At 34.6% G+C, this 19,552-nt stretch overlaps 2 protein-coding genes across 12 annotated transcripts; both read right to left on the bottom strand.

Annotated features, from left to right (window-relative positions):
* Window positions 1-6,953: 6,953 nt before the first annotated feature.
* On the bottom strand, window positions 6,954-10,746 carry LOC132629318 (putative methylesterase 11, chloroplastic). The gene is made up of 5 exons (XM_060345006.1): window positions 9,998-10,746; window positions 8,590-8,826; window positions 8,343-8,486; window positions 8,070-8,201; window positions 6,954-7,415 (listed from the first exon to the last, which is right to left on the bottom strand). Exons 1-5 carry the CDS (start codon window positions 10,373-10,375, stop codon window positions 7,137-7,139), a joined length of 1,170 nt encoding a protein of 389 aa, XP_060200989.1. The 5' UTR covers window positions 10,376-10,746; the 3' UTR covers window positions 6,954-7,136.
* Window positions 10,747-12,210: 1,464 nt separating this feature from the next.
* Window positions 12,211-17,835, bottom strand: LOC132626152 (uncharacterized). Of its 11 annotated transcripts, none has more exons than XM_060340918.1 (6): window positions 17,580-17,835; window positions 17,113-17,201; window positions 16,627-16,692; window positions 14,887-14,954; window positions 13,873-14,770; window positions 12,211-13,070 (listed from the first exon to the last, which is right to left on the bottom strand). In XM_060340918.1, the coding sequence occupies exons 4-6, from the start codon at window positions 14,896-14,898 to the stop codon at window positions 12,877-12,879; spliced, it is 1,104 nt and encodes a 367-aa protein (XP_060196901.1). In that variant the 5' UTR covers window positions 14,899-14,954; window positions 16,627-16,692; window positions 17,113-17,201; window positions 17,580-17,835; the 3' UTR covers window positions 12,211-12,876. The 11 variants fall into 11 exon arrangements, with proteins under 11 accessions (XP_060196901.1, XP_060196891.1, XP_060196892.1 ...); XM_060340908.1 differs by having other exon boundaries at window positions 13,845-14,770; window positions 17,580-17,834; XM_060340909.1 differs by lacking the exon at window positions 17,113-17,201 and having other exon boundaries at window positions 13,845-14,770; window positions 17,580-17,834.
* Between the last annotated feature and the right edge of the window lie 1,717 nt (window positions 17,836-19,552).

Genomic DNA, 19,552 nt, shown 5'->3' with positions numbered 1-19,552 from the left:
ATATAGTGATGACTTCCTGGGGACCTTAGCTACACGTGTCGGTATGTCGAACAAAGTTTGGTGCAAGCCAATGAAGGCCTATATTTTACAGTAAAAGAGTTGGCCAAGATTATGAAGTTATTTAGCCGTATACAAAGAAAGAAACGTTATTATTATACCGAGTCCCCAGGAAGTCACCACTGTAGCATGATGTAAACGGGTTAATTGCAGTATTGTTGCCATGCTGAATCATGTAGCTAAACCATATGTGAGAATCTTTATCTTAAATCAAGATGGCTTTCTGATGTAGAAATTTAACGCATTCGATCATAGGTATTGAGACCAAATGTGACCGGACCAGTTGGTCCGGACACATCGGCGTGTCGGTAAAATCCTTAGGTCGGTAGGAACCTAATTATAGTATAATTGTAATAGTTATTTATGGTAAATTTGTAACTATGATAAAATAGGATTTTAGTTCTTTTAAAATAGGTTACCTTATTAGACTAGGGCAAGAGAAACCTTACTTGTATATAAGAAGGTCATTATGATGAAAGAAAGGCAGAAAGAATTATCCCATTATTCTGCCTCTCTAAATTTCTTCCCTGTCTTGAATTTAACATGGTATCAGAGTCACGTTAGAAAGAACACATAAACCCTAAAACAATAGCAGGTGACGGAGAAACTGGCGATAAAAGTAAAGGAATCGCTGGTGAAGAAAACAAAAGCCAAAGAAAAACAATATCTCCTTATGACATTACGTCGAATGATGACCCTGAAATTGTGGTGACACAAGTCCAATTGAAGGGTGAAAATTATGAAAAATGGGCTAGACCCATGAGGAAAGCCCTAAGAGCTAGGAAGAAATTTGGTTTCGTTGATGGTACGATCCAGAAGCCGGATGAAGAGTCACCAGATTTGGAAGATTTGTGGACTATAAACTCAATATTGGTGTCGTGGATTCACAACACCATAGAACCAACGCTTCCCTCAATGATTTCGCATAAAGAGGAAGAATTGTGGACGAGCATACGAGAACGGTTTGCCGTTATCAACGGCCTTCGGATGCAACAACTTAAGGTCGAACTCGCGGAGTGCAAGTAGAAGGGAAGGACCATACTGGATTAGCTATGGAAGACTCACTAAGTTGTGGAGGAATTGACAAATTATGAACAGATTCCGACTTGCAAGTGTGGAAAGTTCACGTGCAATCTAGGGACAGCCCTAGAAACTAAAAGAGAAAAAAAAATACATCTTTTCCTTATAGAATTAGATGAAGCAATGTATGGAACGGTGAGATCGAATATATTGGCCCAGGAACCGTTGCCATCATTAAACAAGGTCTACTCGAAGTTGGTGGAAGAAGAGTGTGTGAGAGGAATCATATGGAAAACGGAGGACCAGAGTGAAACCATGGCTTTTGCCATGCAAGGGAGAAACCCTCATCGTGATCAAAGCGAAGGGAAAAACGAGATGCATTCTACACACACTGTCTAGATCCGGACACGTCGTGGATGAATGTTTTCAACTCATTGGCTATCCGGATTGGTGGCCAGGAAATAAAAAATGAGATGAAAAAAATGGAGGGAGAGGGAGGACAGCAACAACAATAGAGGGGTGGATCGGGATCCTGAAGTGGAAGAGGCAACTACCGGGCTAAAGTAGTGGTTTCTAGGAAAGGAGCTCAGACAGAGACAGGACAGGTTAACACAGACGGGACAAGACCTCACAATTTGAGCGAAAAGATCTAGAAGACTGTGATTCACGTGTCAAATTATCAAGGAATAAACCCAAATGGCAAGATGGACGGTAAGACCGATAACTCATCCTGGATCATTGACTCCGGAGCTACCAACCATGTGACAGGTAATCCCGAGGAATTGAGCGACTAGTAGGACATTCCTGAGTGTCCAGTTGGGCTTCCGGATGGAAGTAGATCGGTGGCCACGAGAGACGGAACAATCAACCTAAATAATAGGATTTGGTTGAAGAATGTCCTGTATATTCCGGATTTAACATGCAAATTGATTTATGTGTCACAACTTGTTGATCATTTAGATTGTGATGTAAATCTTAACAAAATTATGTGCTCTATACAGGAACCCACCATGAGGAAGCTGCTTGGAACGGGTGAGCGTCGAGGTGGACTTTACTATTTCCGGAATGTGCTGTGGATACGAGCTATGAAGGCGGAGGTAGTCGATTGGTTCGATCGTTGGCACAAATGGTTAGGTCATCCTTCAGCACAAGTTACGAAGTCTATTACGACATTAGACCTAAAAGAGAGTAGTATTAGATTAGATAAAGAATGTGATGTATGCCAAAGGGCAAAGCAAACAAGAAGTTTTTTTTCCCTTTAAGTGATATTATAGCTTCGGATATATTTGATATGATTTATTGTGATTTATCAGGACCATATAGAACCCCTTCATCTTGTGGTGTTTCATATTTTTTTACTATTATGGATGATTGTTCGCAAGCCGTATGAATTTTTCTCTTAATCGATAAGAAAGAAGTGTCCCAAACCTTGAAAAATTGCTTCGCCTTGATGGTAGGGGTGTACATGGACTGGGTTGGTTCGGGTTTTTCAAACACCAAATTAAACCAATTGCATCGGGTTTTTAAATCTATAAACCAAACCAAACCAACAAAAGTCGGGTTTTTCAGCCTCGGGTTTTCTCGGATTTTTCGGGTTGCTTGGGTTTTTCTGATTTTTTCCGATAAAGTCTTCATATAAAACATATAGCTTTTTACTTCAAATATGTATTTAGTCCTAGTAAGTTACGACTATCTAACATGTGAGATGAGAGATGACATGTACTAAAATATTCAACAAAAAAAAAAAAAACTAACCTAATTGCATAAAATAAATAACCATAATCTAAAAGTACTAAATCATGCTATAATAAATACGGCTAATTTATAAGGCATATAGAAAGCAATCATAATCTAAAAGTAGTAAGTCATGCTAAAATAAGTACGGCTAGTAAGTATTAATTACATGACTAAATATTAAAGAAAAAAATAAAATTAAGTTATGTATTTTCCTGTCTAAACCAATATAAAATTAAAGAATAGATATCCAATATTATTGTCAATCCTAGTGTTAGAATTGTATTTCTTTTGTTAGCACTACTAGTGATTTGATTTTTTTTTAAGGTTTATTTGAGTTACTAACATTTTTTGAGGTTTATTTGAGTTCTAAACTGTATGTCAAACTCAGAGGAGACTATCAGAAAGACGGTTGGAAAAGACTCACTTGCAATAACAGTGGTCCACCTAAATGGACCTTTATATTGTATCTGGCAATCCTGGGTAGATTATATACCAGAGATTAGACTGTTCGGATGGGGGATTATTGATCATATGACCTGTCCAATTTGTGGAGATGCAGATGAAACTGTGGAGCATATCTTTTTCCAATGTAGAGTACCCTATCGAATATGGTCTCAACTGCTAAAATGGCAGGGGCTGCTAAGAGCTCCTATGGGGTGGAAGGATGAAGTAAACTGGGCTAGCACTGTGATGAAAGGCAAGGGATCCAGAGCAGAAGTTTATCGAATGGTTCTTGCTGGTGGAGTCTACAACATTTGGCTTGAAAGGAATCAAAGGGTGTTCAAAAGCAAACAAACGCAACTTGAAGCACTAGTGCGATTAATCATTCAGGATGTTTTCCAGAAGGCTAGTGGCAATGTGAAGCTGATAAAAACATTAGAATCTTTAAATTTTTATCCTTAGTCAGTAGCTCGTAGTAGGTAGATAGTGGTAGCTTGCTGACTTGTAGTGGACTGCTTGTGTCCATCAACTAGTTTGTTTTTTGAGCTGAACAGTTACATACCGGGTAATAAAATTGATAGTTACCCCCAAAAAAAAAAAATATGGGCTATAAAATTTATTGAACCATTCTAAATTCTAAATTCAAGCTTGAAATAATATGTTAAAAGATAAACGACTATGAAAAGGTTTAAGAAATATTTATAAATTACATTATTAATAAATATTCTTATGTGTAAAATATATATATATATATATATATATATATATTTACATACAATGTCGAGTTGGTTTGGTTCGGTTTGACTTTTTTAGTTAAAACCAAACTAAACCAAAGGTGGTCGGTTTTTTCTTTTTTAAACCAAACCAAGTCAAATCAAACCACTAGTCGGGTTTTTTTCTCGGTTTGGTTCGGATTATCGGTTTGATGCGGTTTATTGGTTTCGTTTGTACACCCCTACTTTGTAGATATGCAGTTTGATAAGAAGGTGAAGATTGTTAGAAGTGATAATGGAACTGAATTTACATATATGAAGAACTACATCTTCGAACATGGAATTCTTTTTCAAACATCTTACACAGGGACACCACATCAGAATGGAAGAGTCGAAAGAAAACACCGTCACATTCTTAATGTGGCACGCTCATTAAGATTTTAGGGTCATCTTCCAATCAGGTTCTGGGATGAAATGCCATTATTATACTAACTCCCCAGGAAGTCATCGCTATATTTCACAGTAAAAGAGTTGGCCAGATTATGAAGTTATTTAGCCGTAGACAAAAGAAAGAAACGTCATTATTAGACTAGGTCCCCAGGAAGTAAACGGGTTAATTGCTTTATTGTTGCCATGCTGAATCATGTAGCTAAACCATATGTGAGAATCTTTTATCTTAAATCAAGATGGCTTTCTGATGTAGAAATTTAACGCATTCGATCATATATCATAGGGATAAGACACTATTACCCCCTGAACTATACTCGAAGTTGCTACCACATACCTTACCTTTTCCTGGATCCTATTACCCCCTAAACTTATTTAAAACAAAATAATTACCCCCTAAAAGCTGATGCCACTCTCATATGGGAGAGTGACATACAGTCTCCTCACCACATGTGTATTTATTTGTTTTTTAAAAAAAATCAGCTTACGTGTCAATTTTTTTTAAAAATAAATAAAAACCTGAATTTTTTTTTGTAAACAAAATGATTTTTAAAACCCTTTTTAAAAAAAAAAAGATTTTTTTTTTTTTGGGATAAGGCACTATTACCCCCTTGAACTATACCCGAAGTTGCTACGACACACCTTACCTTTCCTTGGGTCCTATTACCCACCTAAACTTATTTAAAATAGAATAATTAACCCCCTAAGTGTTGATGCCCACTCTCATATGAGAAAGTAACATACACTCTCCTTGCCACATGTGTTTGTTTTTTTTTTTTTTAAAAAAATTAGCTTACGTGTCAATTTATTAAAAAATAAAATAAAAAATTGATTTTTTTTAAAATGATTTTTAAAACCCGTTTTAAAAAAAAAATTGAATTTTTTTTAAAACCCTTTTAAAAAAAAAACAAAACAAAACTGAAAACATGGAATAAAAAACTGAATTTTCTTTAAAAAAAAATGATTTTTAAAACCCCTTTTAAAAAAAAAATTGAAAATTTGAAAATTTGATTTTTTTAAAACCCCCTTTTTAAAAAAAAAAAAAAAAAAACTAAAAACATGAATTTTTTTAAAATATGGAAAAATGGATTTGTTAAAAATATGGAAAACTTGATTATTTTTTTAAAATGTCTTAAAAAATCTTAATGATTTCATTTTCTTAGGACACTTTTATTTTTCAAATAACATCCGAAAAAAGTGCTTTTCTTGTCAAAATGTGAAAAAACTGAATTTTTATAAAATTTTGGAAAAATTAATTATTTTTTAAAATGTGGAAAACCCATTTTTAATACTAAATTTGGAAAACTAGATTTATTTTCATATTTTAAGAAAATACAGATTTTTAAGAAAAAAATTAAGTTTTCCTATTTTTTTTATGTTTCTCACACTCTCAAAGAGAGTGAGACACACTCTCCTTGCCACGTCAGCATTTAGGGGGATAATTATTCCGTTTTAAATAAGTTTAGGGGGGTAATAGGACCCAGGAAAAGGTTAAGTGTGTTGTAGCAATTTAGGTATAGTTCAGGGGGGGTAATAGTGCATTATCCTTTTTTTTTTTTTTTAAAACCTATTTTGTTTTTGAAAAAAAAAAAAACTGAAAACATGGATTAAAAAACTGAATTTTCTTTTAAAAAAATGATTTTTAAAACCCCTTTTTTAAAAAAAAAAATTGAAAATTTGAAAATTTTTAAAACCCTTTTTTTTTTCTTTTTAAAATAACAAAACTGAAAACATGAATTTTTTTAAAATATGGAAAAATGGACTTGTTAAAAATATGGAAACTTGATTATTTTTTTAAAATGTCTTAAAAATCTTGATTTTCATGATTTCATTTTCTCATGACACTTTTATTTTTCAAATAAAATCCGAAAAGTGTTTTTCTTGTCAAAATGTGAAAAAACTGAATTTTTATAAAATTTTGGAAAGATTAATTATTTTTTTTTAAAATGTGGAAAATCCATTTTTTAAAACTAAATTTGGAAAACTAGATTTATTTTCATATTTTAAGAAAATACATATTTTTAAGAAAAAAAATTAAGTTTTCCCGTTTTTTATGTTTCTCACTCTCTCAAAGAGAGTGAAACACACTCTCCTTCCATGTCAGCGTCTAGGGGGGTAATTATTCCATTTTAAATAAATTTAGGGGAGGTAATAGGACCCAAGGAAAGGTAAGGTGTGTCGTAGCAACTTCGGGTATAGTTCAAGGGGGGTAATAGTGCCTTATCCCTGTATCATAATAATGAAACTTTTCTCTCTTTTCTAACAAGAAAATAATGAAATAAGAATCAAAACATCAAAGGAGAGCCTCCTTGCAGGGGCGGACCTATGTGTATTTTAGTGATGCTCTAGCACCATTTAAATCCGATGTAGATTATGTATAGTTATATAAGATATATATATATATATATATATGAAATTTGGGTATACATATTAAAAAAGCACCCTGAAAACCAATAACATAGTTGGGTGCTTCAGTTTCCAGGTCGGAACCATAAAGGTTTGGGCGGCTGGGACTTGTGTTCGAACCCTTCCTCAACATTTTACCATTTGGTTAATGATAATATTAAAATGAGGCACCGACGACTCTTAAATTCTGGGTCCGCCACTGCCTCCTTGTAATGAATGGCCAGTGATTATATATGTACATATGTAGTAGGACATTGTCTCGAAAAAATATCACATGTGCTGAGGTCCATCTTTTGTTGGATCATTTTACAGAGTTCATTTTAGATGAATCTTTGAAATTTCCACTAAAATCTTGTGTAGTGCTTGAGGTTTAGACAGAAATGGCGAATGATCTGAGCCTTTCATCTGGAAAACTTGTTCGGGAGGATTCGAATCTATCATAGCCTCCTGAAGGGACACTGGAATCGCAAAATCTTCTAACGTTTTTACGTAGAATCTCGGGATAGAACCATAATTTGTTGCAAAAAGGGAAATCTTCTCTGTTAGTGGTGCAAAGGGGATTGGCCTCAATAATACTGATGCTAATTCAACATCCTGAAAATCAAGAGAAAGTGTCAAAAATGTCTTTCTCTAGTGCAACTTAACAACTTGGAACGCAAAAAACTCTGCTTTATAATGTGGAGGACCATAAGAAGAAACTCCTTTTACAATGCTGATGACTATAAGAAAAAACTAGGACAAGTTACACATTTGACCGGTCAACAAAAATATTACATTCGCTAGCCAAATATATCAAAAATATGCACTATTATGTATCAAAAATTTATATTTTTTGTATATTGGAGTATACATTAATATACAAAAAATATCTATTTGCTGGCTATTATTTTGGTGGGCGGCTATTTATGTCAATTTCTCAAATAGCTATTGAGAATTGAAAAAACTATGTTCTACAATGTTGATGACTACAATAAACAGAGGCGGAGCTAGATTTGAAATTTATAGGTTCTGAACTTGCCACCTGATCCATAGCTTGTCTTAATTATTAAGTTCACAATTAAATATTTATGCATATTTGATGAACTTTGTGATACCAATACAAGATCTAAGCAAAGTTGCTTTTGTCCGAACCCATACTTAGTACACTAGCTCCGCCGCCGACAAGAAAAAACTCTATTCTACAATGTTGATGAATGATGACTACAAGAATAAGACTCTGTTCAACTGTGTTGATGATTATAACAATACCTTAGCAGTGGTTTGATTGAACAAGACATCTTTCAACAATGATTTGTCGAAATCAATTGCAGTTGGATGATGATTCTTGCCATTTGCATAAAGAAATTTTTGAGAACGCTGGCAAAGATCGTCCGCGCCAGTCTGCACAAACATAAGCAATTAATACACTGTCATGTCTATTGAATATTGAATTACTTGTACTTACTAGGTTTGCGAAAGTACTAATGAAACTTAAACCTTCAAAACCAGTTCTTGCAAAAGTTATAATATGCAATAACCAACCTGCATCGAGAACATATCGAGTACGCTTTGTCCATTCTTCAACATTGCTGCAGCAATAAAAACCACCTTAAAGACTTTTGATCGATGCAACTCCATTGCATAAGAAACACAAGCACCTCCAATATCGTGGCCAACCAAGATAACCTGCATCAAGCAAAAACCAATTAGCATGCCTTTCAACATTTAAGTTTGAGAAAGCACCAACAAAATTCTTATTTGGAATGAGTCAAGGTACAATTGATCGAACCTTATTGCCATCGGGGAGCTTGTCAAGGAAATCAGTGAGGGGTTTCACGTATTCGGCCAATGTGGTAATGTTGTTGGAGTCAAAAGAATGAGCACCAGAACCAGTTAAATCTATAGCATCAACTTGATATCCATTTTCCTTGAGTAGTGTTGTAGTTTTGTACCAACACCAAGCACCAAAACCGCCTCCATGGACAAGAACAAAATGGTTGGTCTCTAAATTGCCAAGTTCTGTATCCTGAGAAGGTAAAAAACATGTCACTTGACATATAATACAAAAAGAGTACTGATTAGAATCTTGTAGGGAATTGATTCTTACTCTTTAGTTTAGTAATTAATTTGTTTCAAAGAAGAGGTAACAGTTATATTATCTTTATTGGAAATTACAACAAAGGTTAATGAGCCAAACAATAAAAGTATAACTATTTGGACAATCACAAGATTGCTCACTCAAGGAGAATGAGATAAAGTACAATATTAACATTTGCATATTCTTATGAGTATATTGATTTGTAAATAAATCATGCGCAATTACTTTAAAACATCATCTTTTAAGTTTCTTGTACACGAATTTGCAATTTAGGCTCAGTTTTGAAAATGAAGAAGCTGCCATTTGTCTACTCTAAAGCTAAAAAAACAGCACTCCTTAGGGTAATGAATTGAATTAGGTTTGTGGGGTTTAAGTATTATAGCAGACTAATTAAATAATGCTTCTTGGTGAGTTCTTACTAAACATGTAATTCCAATGTATTAAGACTTAAACAAGTCTTTAATATTAAAAAGAACTACTGCAGATTGCTACTTCATGAGAAACAACTGATAGATATCTACTCCCTTCGTTCCAATTTACGTGATGATATTTGACTGGGTACGAAATTTAAGAAAGAAATAAGGAGTTTTGAAGTTTGTGATCTAAAACATGCTTTAGACATTTTTGTGGTTATAAATTATTTTATTAAAATTAAATTGTTATTCTCTACGTTCCAATTTATGTCACATATTTTGAATCGATACGGAATTTAAAGAAGAAATTAAGACTTTTGAAACTTGTGGTCTAAACATGTCATAACATTTGTGTGACCATAAAACTTTTGGTCTTAAACTTGCCATAACATTTCTATGATTATAAAAGCTTCCTATTAAGGATAAAATGAAAATTATAATGTTAATTGTTTTGAATTGTGCCGTTCTTTTTTGGATAAACTAAGAAAAAAGTGTGTCACATAAACCGGAACAGATGGAGTACTAAATAGTAGTAAATATAGAAAAGTGACATTTTTAGGGTAGATTGAAACGAAAAATGTGTCACATAAACGGGACTAAGGGAGTATTATATTAATCCTCTCGTTTTATGAAATAAAAAGTATAAACTATTATAGAATTTGAGGGCAAGAAATTAGTAGCAATACCTGATTAGGAATCTCCAAGTGTTGGGGCAGAGAATCAGACAATAACCTCGGACGAGAACTTGAGCTTCTTGGAATAATACTTTTTTGCTTCTTAGAAAATGCTAAAGGGTCCCTTAGAGAAACTGAACGTTCAAATTGAGTGAGTGTTCCATTTTGCTGATGGTGTTGGAGAAGCAAAGCTGCAGCTACTCGAGCTTGTTCTTTTATATAATCATGATCAATACTAGGAGTACTAGTACTAGTCTCCTTTGGATGTATTTTATCCAATCTTTGGCTTGTTGAGTTAGAAAAACATGGAGGAAGACTACGTGATGATGATCTTGTGTTGCTTCTTTTGGTAGCTTGATTTTGAGAGAAACATGCCAATGAATTCCCCATGGTTGTATTGGTTAGCTTTGGGCCGGAGATTGACGATTGACTGAGCGTGTTTTGGCAGCTCGTATTAGACTACTTTCAGACGATTCGCTCTATTATTGCCTCCTAGTTTCTTTATATGTTGTACTAGTCAGCTTTGGATTGGAGATTGATGATTGACTAAGCGTGCTTTGGCAATTAGTGATGGAGTACGCTCTGACGGATTTGCTCTATTATTGCCTCCTACTTTCTTTGTACGTTCTACTAGTCAGCTTTGAATCAGAGATTGACAATTGACTCAGCATGTTTTGACGACTCGTGGTGGAGTAATCTATGATGAATTCGCTCTATTATTGTTTCCTATTTTCTTTGTACGTTTAATGAGAGAGAAGGTTTTCAACATGAATGGTTATATAGGTTTGAGAATAGAATTCCAAGAAATTGTTTAGTCAATTGGAACAATGATTTGGAAGGGGCTGTGAAGGAGTTGAAAGTTGAAGTCAATGTAGAAATAGGCGCACGAGGAGAAAACAGTCCTATTGTGGAGTAGTACAATGTTGACCTTACAATTAGGAAATAGGTGTAATTGCACTATTAATCCCTCAATTATTGGTAAATTTTGACTTTGATCTTTATAATATTTGGTTAAACACATTTGACATTCAATTTGCTAAAAAGTGTGTTTTTGCTCTAGTTTTATAAGAAATGTGTGATCTTTAGACTATTTTTAGAATTATATTATTATAAAATATGAAGTAACAATAAAAAATTAAAATAATACATCGATAATTTGGTTTTGGTGCTTAGTGATTCAAGAAATTTGAGTAGATTCACAGTTAGAGGAACTAAAAGATATACATATTAATTAATTGAAGATGAAATGAGCTTGACCAGAAATTACAAGGATCAAAATTCAAATTTATTGATTGAGGAACTAAAAGTGCTAATCGCCCTAGAAAGATTTTATAGGAAAAGTCCAGCTACTACATTAATCGATATATAATATGTGCAAACACGAGTTTCACCACAAAAAGTTATTATGTATCCTTTTATCCTTAATTAAAGGTCTTGGGTTTGAGCTTTGGAATGAAGTTGTCTTTGGCAAGAAGCGTTTTACCCCTAAAGCGAAATTTTTTTTATGCGAATCTAAATTAGTCGGGCCTCAAAACGAATACTGGAAAATCAAAAAAGAAATATAATGAGTTTCCATATTTGTAAATACTAGTTTGACTATGAAATGTTGAATTTTAAAGGAAAGAGTTTAGCGTTCTATGTGCAGATTATGTAATAATAATTTACACAATCAGTCACTAAGAAGGTAATTACAGATAAATCTATAAGTATTAATTGATAACTTGATAAAAATGATAATTAACCTGCTACAACATGTTAAATAAATCAAGTATTAGTGTATTGAATCCATCAAGAAAGGTGGCGATTGTTTGATACTATAAATTTGGGATGACACATTTCTGGTCTATTAGCTATTATATTGATAAGTTTTGATTTTAGTCATCACAGTTTCGGATTAAGCACATTCAAAATTTGACTAAATTAAAATGCGCCTTTTAGTCCATTTTCACAAGAAATATGCTGCATCAAGGCCTATTTTAGAACTATATCACTCTCAAAATACATGTTAAAGTACCAACTCAGCATAACATATCAGTAGTTAAATAACTTAGCAGTCAACAATCCGTTTAATATACAAAATAGCAAGTAAAGGGATAAGCTCTATTTGAATAATTGACATACTTCTTAACTTTCTCCTAAATTAGTATCTTCATATAGCTTCTCTTTCCACTTCTTCTTCTCCTAACTTAATAGAGGAAAGAAATGAATGCACAGTGGACCAAGTCTTCTGAGGCAAGAAATGATATATAAACCCAATCACCTAAAATGTACACTAGAAAGATCAAGAAATCAAATATTGTCCAGTGAGTGATCGACTATCATAAAGCCAGGGAGCGCACGGGGTTCATTCAAATCCTCTTCATCGGGACATTACATTACACTGTATATACAAGGTCAAAATTATTTATATCCATTTACAATGTCACCAGCAGCCAAATGCTCTGAAACAGTACTGGCACCCAAAACTTCGGACACTTGCAGCAGGTTCGTGGCGACGTTGAACACTTGAAGTGCATTTTGGCTACAAAGGGGAATCCAGGATCCAGAGGACTCATTCTAAACAAGTGCGATTTTTTATTATATGTATATATGTATCCTTAAAAGTTATATATGTATATACATGATTCGACCGGAAGTAATACCCGCCTTAGTTATGCTTTTGCGCAGGGGCTGAACCCCCTTAGCCAAAAATCACACTTTATATACAAGGTCAAAATCTATGTCAAAATCTATTTTTATGTATGTATAGTAGACAATGAATCTCCTTGGTGAAAATCCTGACTCCGTCACTACAGTTCTGTTGGGCCAAGTTGGATAAGAAAGGTCGTATCCTGATCATTTGCAGCAGCAGCCCTGTTTGCTTGGCCACTTATGGAAACAACAAGACCAGCTTAACCACTTACAAGAGAAACATATCCAGCTTGACCACTTACAAGACAAGCAACTTGCACTCTTACAACAACAGCTTGGCCATCTAGAGCAGCACGACCCGCAGCTACAATGGGAATAGAAGCATAACGGCCATCTAGACTTCTTTTTTGTGTAATAAACAACATGGCAAAAAGGTTCTGTGGACTTTTTATCTCTGCAATAAACAATTTAGACTCCGTAAACACTAAAATACATGATTGTGAGCTCCATATATCTGGGAAGAAATAAGATCTTCCGTAAGATAGCAAAAGAAGTTAATACGTTATTTGGAACTCAAGTGCAACAGAATCCAAAAAACACCGTGCGTATGAGATGTTAATAAGTGAACAAAGAAACCTGCAAACGCTCAATCCAAACCTAGCCTTAAAACACACTTTCATAAAAGACCTACTGGATGAGGGAGGAGAAATTAAAAACTGTACAAAAAGAGAGACGAAAATCTCTGTGGGTACAGTTAAAGTAGTAACATCAATGCATGTGTGTGTATACAGATACCATATACACACATTTATAGAATGCTGAGGAGACAGGTTTTGTTATGCAAAAGTATAGCAATAAAGCATTCACTTGGACCACTCAAACTGAACTGCGTGGTTTTTGCTCATTCACAGGTTTCATTCAATGCTTTGCAGAATTATTTGGTATAATCAGGTCTGCAGTTAAACACTAAAATCACCAATAAGTTTTCATGTAGAATTGAAGACATGAGACTGAAACACAGTCATACAAATGAAAAGTTAGAGTAACTCTCCCTCTATACAAAACTAAATGCACGTCCGAGTGATAATTAATGACGCCAGATGCTATGTGTGACTTGGAAAGTGCAGGGACAAACATGTACATGAGCTAAACAACTAATTAATTAATTAATAATTAAGAAGATGATTTCTTTTACTGTATAGCAAAAAAGATAGGAACTGGTACTCACGTTGGAAAAGCTAAAGACTTATCATTACCATTGGAATGGTGAGGGGCGCTGTAGGAGTCTCTAAACCCTCCGTTCCCTTCGGAATGGCCCACAGCAATTGAGAAGTCCCTGTTCCCTCTTAATTTTGTTTCCCCTTCAAAATGGACTTCTTTCTTAATTGGTTTATGTTGCGTTCCTGTTTCAATAAAGTTGTTTCCAGTAACCACACCTCTTTTTGCATCAAAACTCGTTTCCATATGTTCTTCTTTTACAGCTGGTAAGTGTCCAAAGCTAACTAGCTCGCCAGACTTGCTAAGTTCTTCACATCTGTCCAATTCCACACACCTGCTTAGTTCGCGAGAATTATGATCCCTCGAAAGACTGACGTTGATACTAAATAATGACTCGTCAGAGGCAGCACTCCATTCATTAGGTGTTGAAGATTTACTTTCGAAAATGGAAGACGGAACTCTGTTGGGATCGTAACCTCCTTGCCTCTCCATCACTTGGATAGAAGGACATTTTGTGCTTGGCACGGTTGTCAATAATGATTCATCAGTGATGTCTAAAACCCCCGAGGCAGAGCTTGTTGATGTATTCAATTCCAATTTGTCATCCGGAAGAAATTTAGAAGATGGTATTTTTAATGAGATAGAGTTGGATGCTATTTTTGGATTCACTAGTATGAAATCATCCGAGGAATAACCGGACGAGGATGAAAACGTGGAACAAGAAAGTTCTGAACTCTTACTTGACCCTGAAGCACTTTCATTTAAGATAGAACCCAAGCTTGTTCTACTTTCACTCTCATGTTTAGAATCCAGGAGAAAGATTATTGGTGAACTGGCCTCATGTTCATTTTTAGTAACCACTGCATCTGTTCGAGAATGATTACGGGTTCCAATTTCATATTTAGGGCCCATGACTGGATTAAAGCTAAAAATCACCTGCAGAAAACCATCAACTTGTTTAGATGCACAAACAGCGTCCAGTCAATGTTAATATAAGAAAAGGATTAGAGATGAGATTAAGTTATCGGTTGAGGAAACAATGTAACGCTCACCACGAGCACCATATCATGCAAAAAGAAGTACCTAGGTCAAACTCCCGGCTCTCAATGATTGCTTATTCCTAGCTTCAGTAGAAAATAGAATGCACATGAGAGGCGGATCTAGGATTTAAGCTTGACAGAATCAATCTCTAAGGCTTTTAGACTGAACTTATTGTACTTATTAAATTATGGGTTCAAAATTTAAAATTTGTCAAAATTTGAGTCATTTTTCATACCTGTAGACACACATATCCATATTTCGAGTGGTGAGCTCAATTAAACTTATTGTACAAAGGCTCCATCCGCCTCTTCATGGAGTAAACTTCATTAGAAGACTCATGAAACAAGGTCTGCAGGTTTAATTACTTGGCCTACTAGCTAGACCGTGCTAATGTCTTTATTCACAAAAAAAGATTCAAGAAGCTTTAAGTTCAATATGTGATCATATTATTAATTCACAATCTACCATTACTACCTGCTTATATTCTTGTCCTAAAGCTCCGGATGCTTCCATTTGGTCGTTCACATAAAAAGAAAGTTGAAAGAAGGAATGGATAGAAACTTCTCATTTACATCTATCTACTTTTTTTTTAATTTTACTGAAATAAAACCTAACGATCAGAAGTCATTTACGAAATGGAAATCAGCTCCAAACAATGATCTGTAACACAGATCATTACCTAATGGAAATTCCATCTAGTGCCATTAGTTTCCTACAAGTTAAATGAATATTGCCAACTCAGAATCTACAACCACCCACTAAAAGTTTCTCGAAAAGGGAAGATAGAGAACGAAATTAGCAAATCATGATGAGCAACAAGAGGCATGAATGCAAATCTACCCAAAAATCTAAGATTTAGGCCAAAGCTAATGAACATAAAACAAAAAAAATGAAAATTTTGATCCAGGACTTGTCAATCAAACATAATAGAATGCACTTGGAAGTGAACTTTGTTTAGAAAGACCCATGGGATGAAGTTTGCGCATTTACTCGGCCTCCTTGACTGGAATGCTGTCGTACAAAATTGGTTATAAATTTTAATGTGTTATGAAGAGGAACCTTGGAGTTATGGTCACAGGTTCGAGTCATGGAATCAGCCACTTGATACTTGCGTCAAGGTAGACTGCCTACATCACACCTCTTTGGGTTGCGGCCCTTGCCTAGATCTTGCATGAACGGGGGATGCTTCGTGCACCGAGCTGCCCATTTTTTTAAATATATTTTAATGTGTTATCTTTTTTAATCCAAGCTGTACCATGACTGCCTTTCTTTATCCTGACCTAAACTTTCTAATGCTCCGAGAAAGTGTAACAAAGTAAGGATAGAAACATCTCATAATACTTATCTGCTTATTCTATCAAATTTTTCTATTTCAATCAGCTGCTTCTCCATCCCAAATAAATTGGGTTCGGATATATGAATCCTGGTCATTTCAGCACCATGAAATAATCTGTCATATTATTGCAAAATTTAAGATTCTATTAAGCTAGAGGTTCACTAACCTTACACTTATCCCTTTGACTGGACTAAATGTAAGTGAGACAACAACAACTAGCACTTAATCCAATTAGTTCATATCTACTGCATGGATCTTTCGCTTCCATTATGTCCTAATCTTAGTTAAATCCAAATTAAGTCCATTTTTTCTTCTGTTTTACTGCAACAAAAATCAGTTTTCAAACACACAAAGTAAGTCAATTAAGAAATGAATATCGTCGGTCACAAACTAATCAGTAATACAGAATCATTACCTTATGCCAATTGCCTCCTATAAAATGGAGCCTCCTTATATATCAACCACCCAACAAAAAGCTTCTCTATAATAAAAAAAAAAAAAAAAAAAAAAAAACTAGAACTCACAATTATCAACAAGATTAATGTCAGTTAAATAACCTAAAAAAGTCGAGGCTTTAGGCCAGAGGCTAATGACTACAAAACAAGATATCTGGGATTTGTCTAAAATTAAAACGTCTTACCTAATAAGTGAAATATTCTAGGTTTAACCCAAAAATGAAAACTTTAGCCCAAACCCTATTAACAAAAAAGCAAGAAAATGAACATTTTGATCTGGGATTTATCTGAATTAAAACATTCCACCTAATTAGTAAATCAAGAATCTAATTTTAACCAATAAGTAAGAAAATGAAAATTTTGATGTGGTATTTATCTGAATTAAAAGAACAACAACATATGCATTCCCACAAGTAGAGTCTGGAGAGGGTAGAGTGTACGCAGACCTTATCCTACCGTGGAGGGAGGCTGTTTCCGATAGACCCTCGACTCAAGAGAAAGCAGGACAAAAAAAGTCAGACAAGAATTGATTTATCTGAAATTAAAACATTTCACTAATTAGTGAATCAAGAATCTAATTTTAACCCAAATAAGAAAGATTTATGCAGAACCCTTTTTACCAATAAGTAAGAAAATGAACTTTTTGATGTGGGATTTATCTGAATTAAAAAATTTCACCTAATTTAGTGAATCAAGAATCTAATTTTAACCCAAATATGAAAGCTTTAGACAGAACCCTATTGATCAATAAGTAGGAAATGAGTATTGTAATGTGGGATTTGTTTGAATTAAAACATTTCACCTAATTAGTAAATTAAGAATCTAATTTTAACACAAATAAAGAAGGACTTACGCAGAACCCTATTGACCAATGAGTAAGAAATTAAGTATTGTCTGAAATTAAACATTTTACCTAGTAAGTGAATTTTAGATTCTATTTTTCTCTCGTGATCCTTCTTCAACTTCTATAATTCTTTCTTGGGGTTCATAATTTCCTTAAAATTGGGTGGAATATTATGAATTTATCGAAGGATCCAAAAGAGAAAAAAAAAGATTAGTTTTTTTTGTTTGTTTGTTTACGGAGGAAAAGTTGGGTGGGCAAAGAGTGCGGTTCGGAGTCATCACTGTCATTATTCTTTGAATAACGAACTTCAGTTATGTTTGGCGCCACCTTACAACTAACATCTTCCTCACGTACTCTACACTTGATTTTATATCAGGGAAAATAATATTTAGAGAAAACAACACAAAATATCTTTAAAATGTAAAATATTTATCCGTTCATGTACCCTCCTAAACTAATTTCGCTTCTTACCCAACCGGTCGAGAATATTTACCCGAGAACCCCCTCGCCCAAAATCCTTCCTTCATGATACCATCGTAGTATATTTATATATCATGATTTAATCATGCAGGATTAAGAGAAGGACTGAAGCAGTCCTCCATGATATCGTCTTAATATATTTACATATCATGATGGTATCACGAAGGACTGAAGAATGTCTAATCGAAGGACTGAAGCAGTCCTCCGCGATATCATCATACTATTAATATATGTATATAAGATGATGGTATCATAGAAGTTTTTTTTTTCTTCAGAAAAGTGTGTCTTTTGAATAAATAAATATGATACCATCTTAGTATATTTATATACCATGTTGGTATCATAATTTTGGGGGCATTTCAGGTAAATAATTTTCAGGGGCATGAAAGTAAAAGGGGTATGAGCGGGTAATTATTTTATTTTTAGGGGACAACAATGTTCTTTATTTGCAATGGCCCATTTTTCTAATTTTACCTAAAACGGTCTTCTTATACGTTATTATACACTTTTATACAAGGTTGATACATTGTTTACGGTAAGTGTATGATATTGTATATCGTGTGTATAAACACTGTTCCAAAAAAAAAAGTTGGCTATGCAGATGTAAATTAAAATATGGATACGTGGATGTAATATTTTGTGCTGGATATTACTCCCTCTGTCCCATTTTATATGACCTGGTATTCGTTGCGTCTGGAGCATTCCATTCTCTCTTTCGAGATGCTCGCAGATGCCTTTATAAAAGCACATGCTGGAGCGAAAAAGGTGTCAACTAGGAAGGCTGATATATTTAAAATTGCTCAGAGAGATGACGAGCTGCTCAAAGAATTCGTAATTAGGTTTCAAAAAGAGCGTATGTTGCTTCCAGCTGTTCCGGACGAATGGGCAGCAGAGGTGTTTGCTAATGGGTTGAACCCAATGAGTTCGAGTGCATCATTAAAGTTGAAAGAAAACCTATTGGAATTTCCTGCCACAACATGGGCCGATGTTCGTAATCGTATGAATCCAATATCCAGGTAGAGGATGACTAGTTCGGATTGACGGTGTTGTCCACTGGCCGAAATCATAGTTGGGATAGATTAAAGAGAAATTCAGATCACATCACCAGATTGGGAAAATAAAGGTACCAGTCTTATAACAGCCCAGATAGGCCCTGACGTGGGTCTGAAGGAGGCCGTAAAGTCCAGATTGAGGGAACGAAGAATAGTGCTGATAACGTTCACTTTAGTTTGAAAGATACTTCAGTCAACAGGGTGGAGAATCCAAGCCTAGTGGATTATTGCTTCAATATCGATGCATCTGGTCTGGTTGCAGCCCTTGAGAAGATTGATGACACAAGGTGGCCTGAGCCCATCCGAACGGATCCAGTAAGAGAAATTTGAATTTAATTTTTGATTTTCACTAAACTCATGGGCATCGGACTGCACATTGCAGGCATCTTAGGAACGAGGTTGCACGGATGCTGAAAAATGGTTATATTAGGGAATTCTTGGATAACAGAGTTGTGAATGGTTATGGTAAATATAGGGATTTAGTCAGACACTCCAATATAGAAGAACCAA

The sequence above is a fragment of the Lycium barbarum genome, chromosome 2, assembly GCF_019175385.1.
Source record: "Lycium barbarum isolate Lr01 chromosome 2, ASM1917538v2, whole genome shotgun sequence".
Classification (NCBI taxonomy): Eukaryota; Viridiplantae; Streptophyta; class Magnoliopsida; order Solanales; family Solanaceae; genus Lycium; species Lycium barbarum.
Note: the sequence above shows the minus strand (reverse complement) of the source record. Positions and strands in the feature narration are given on the sequence as shown.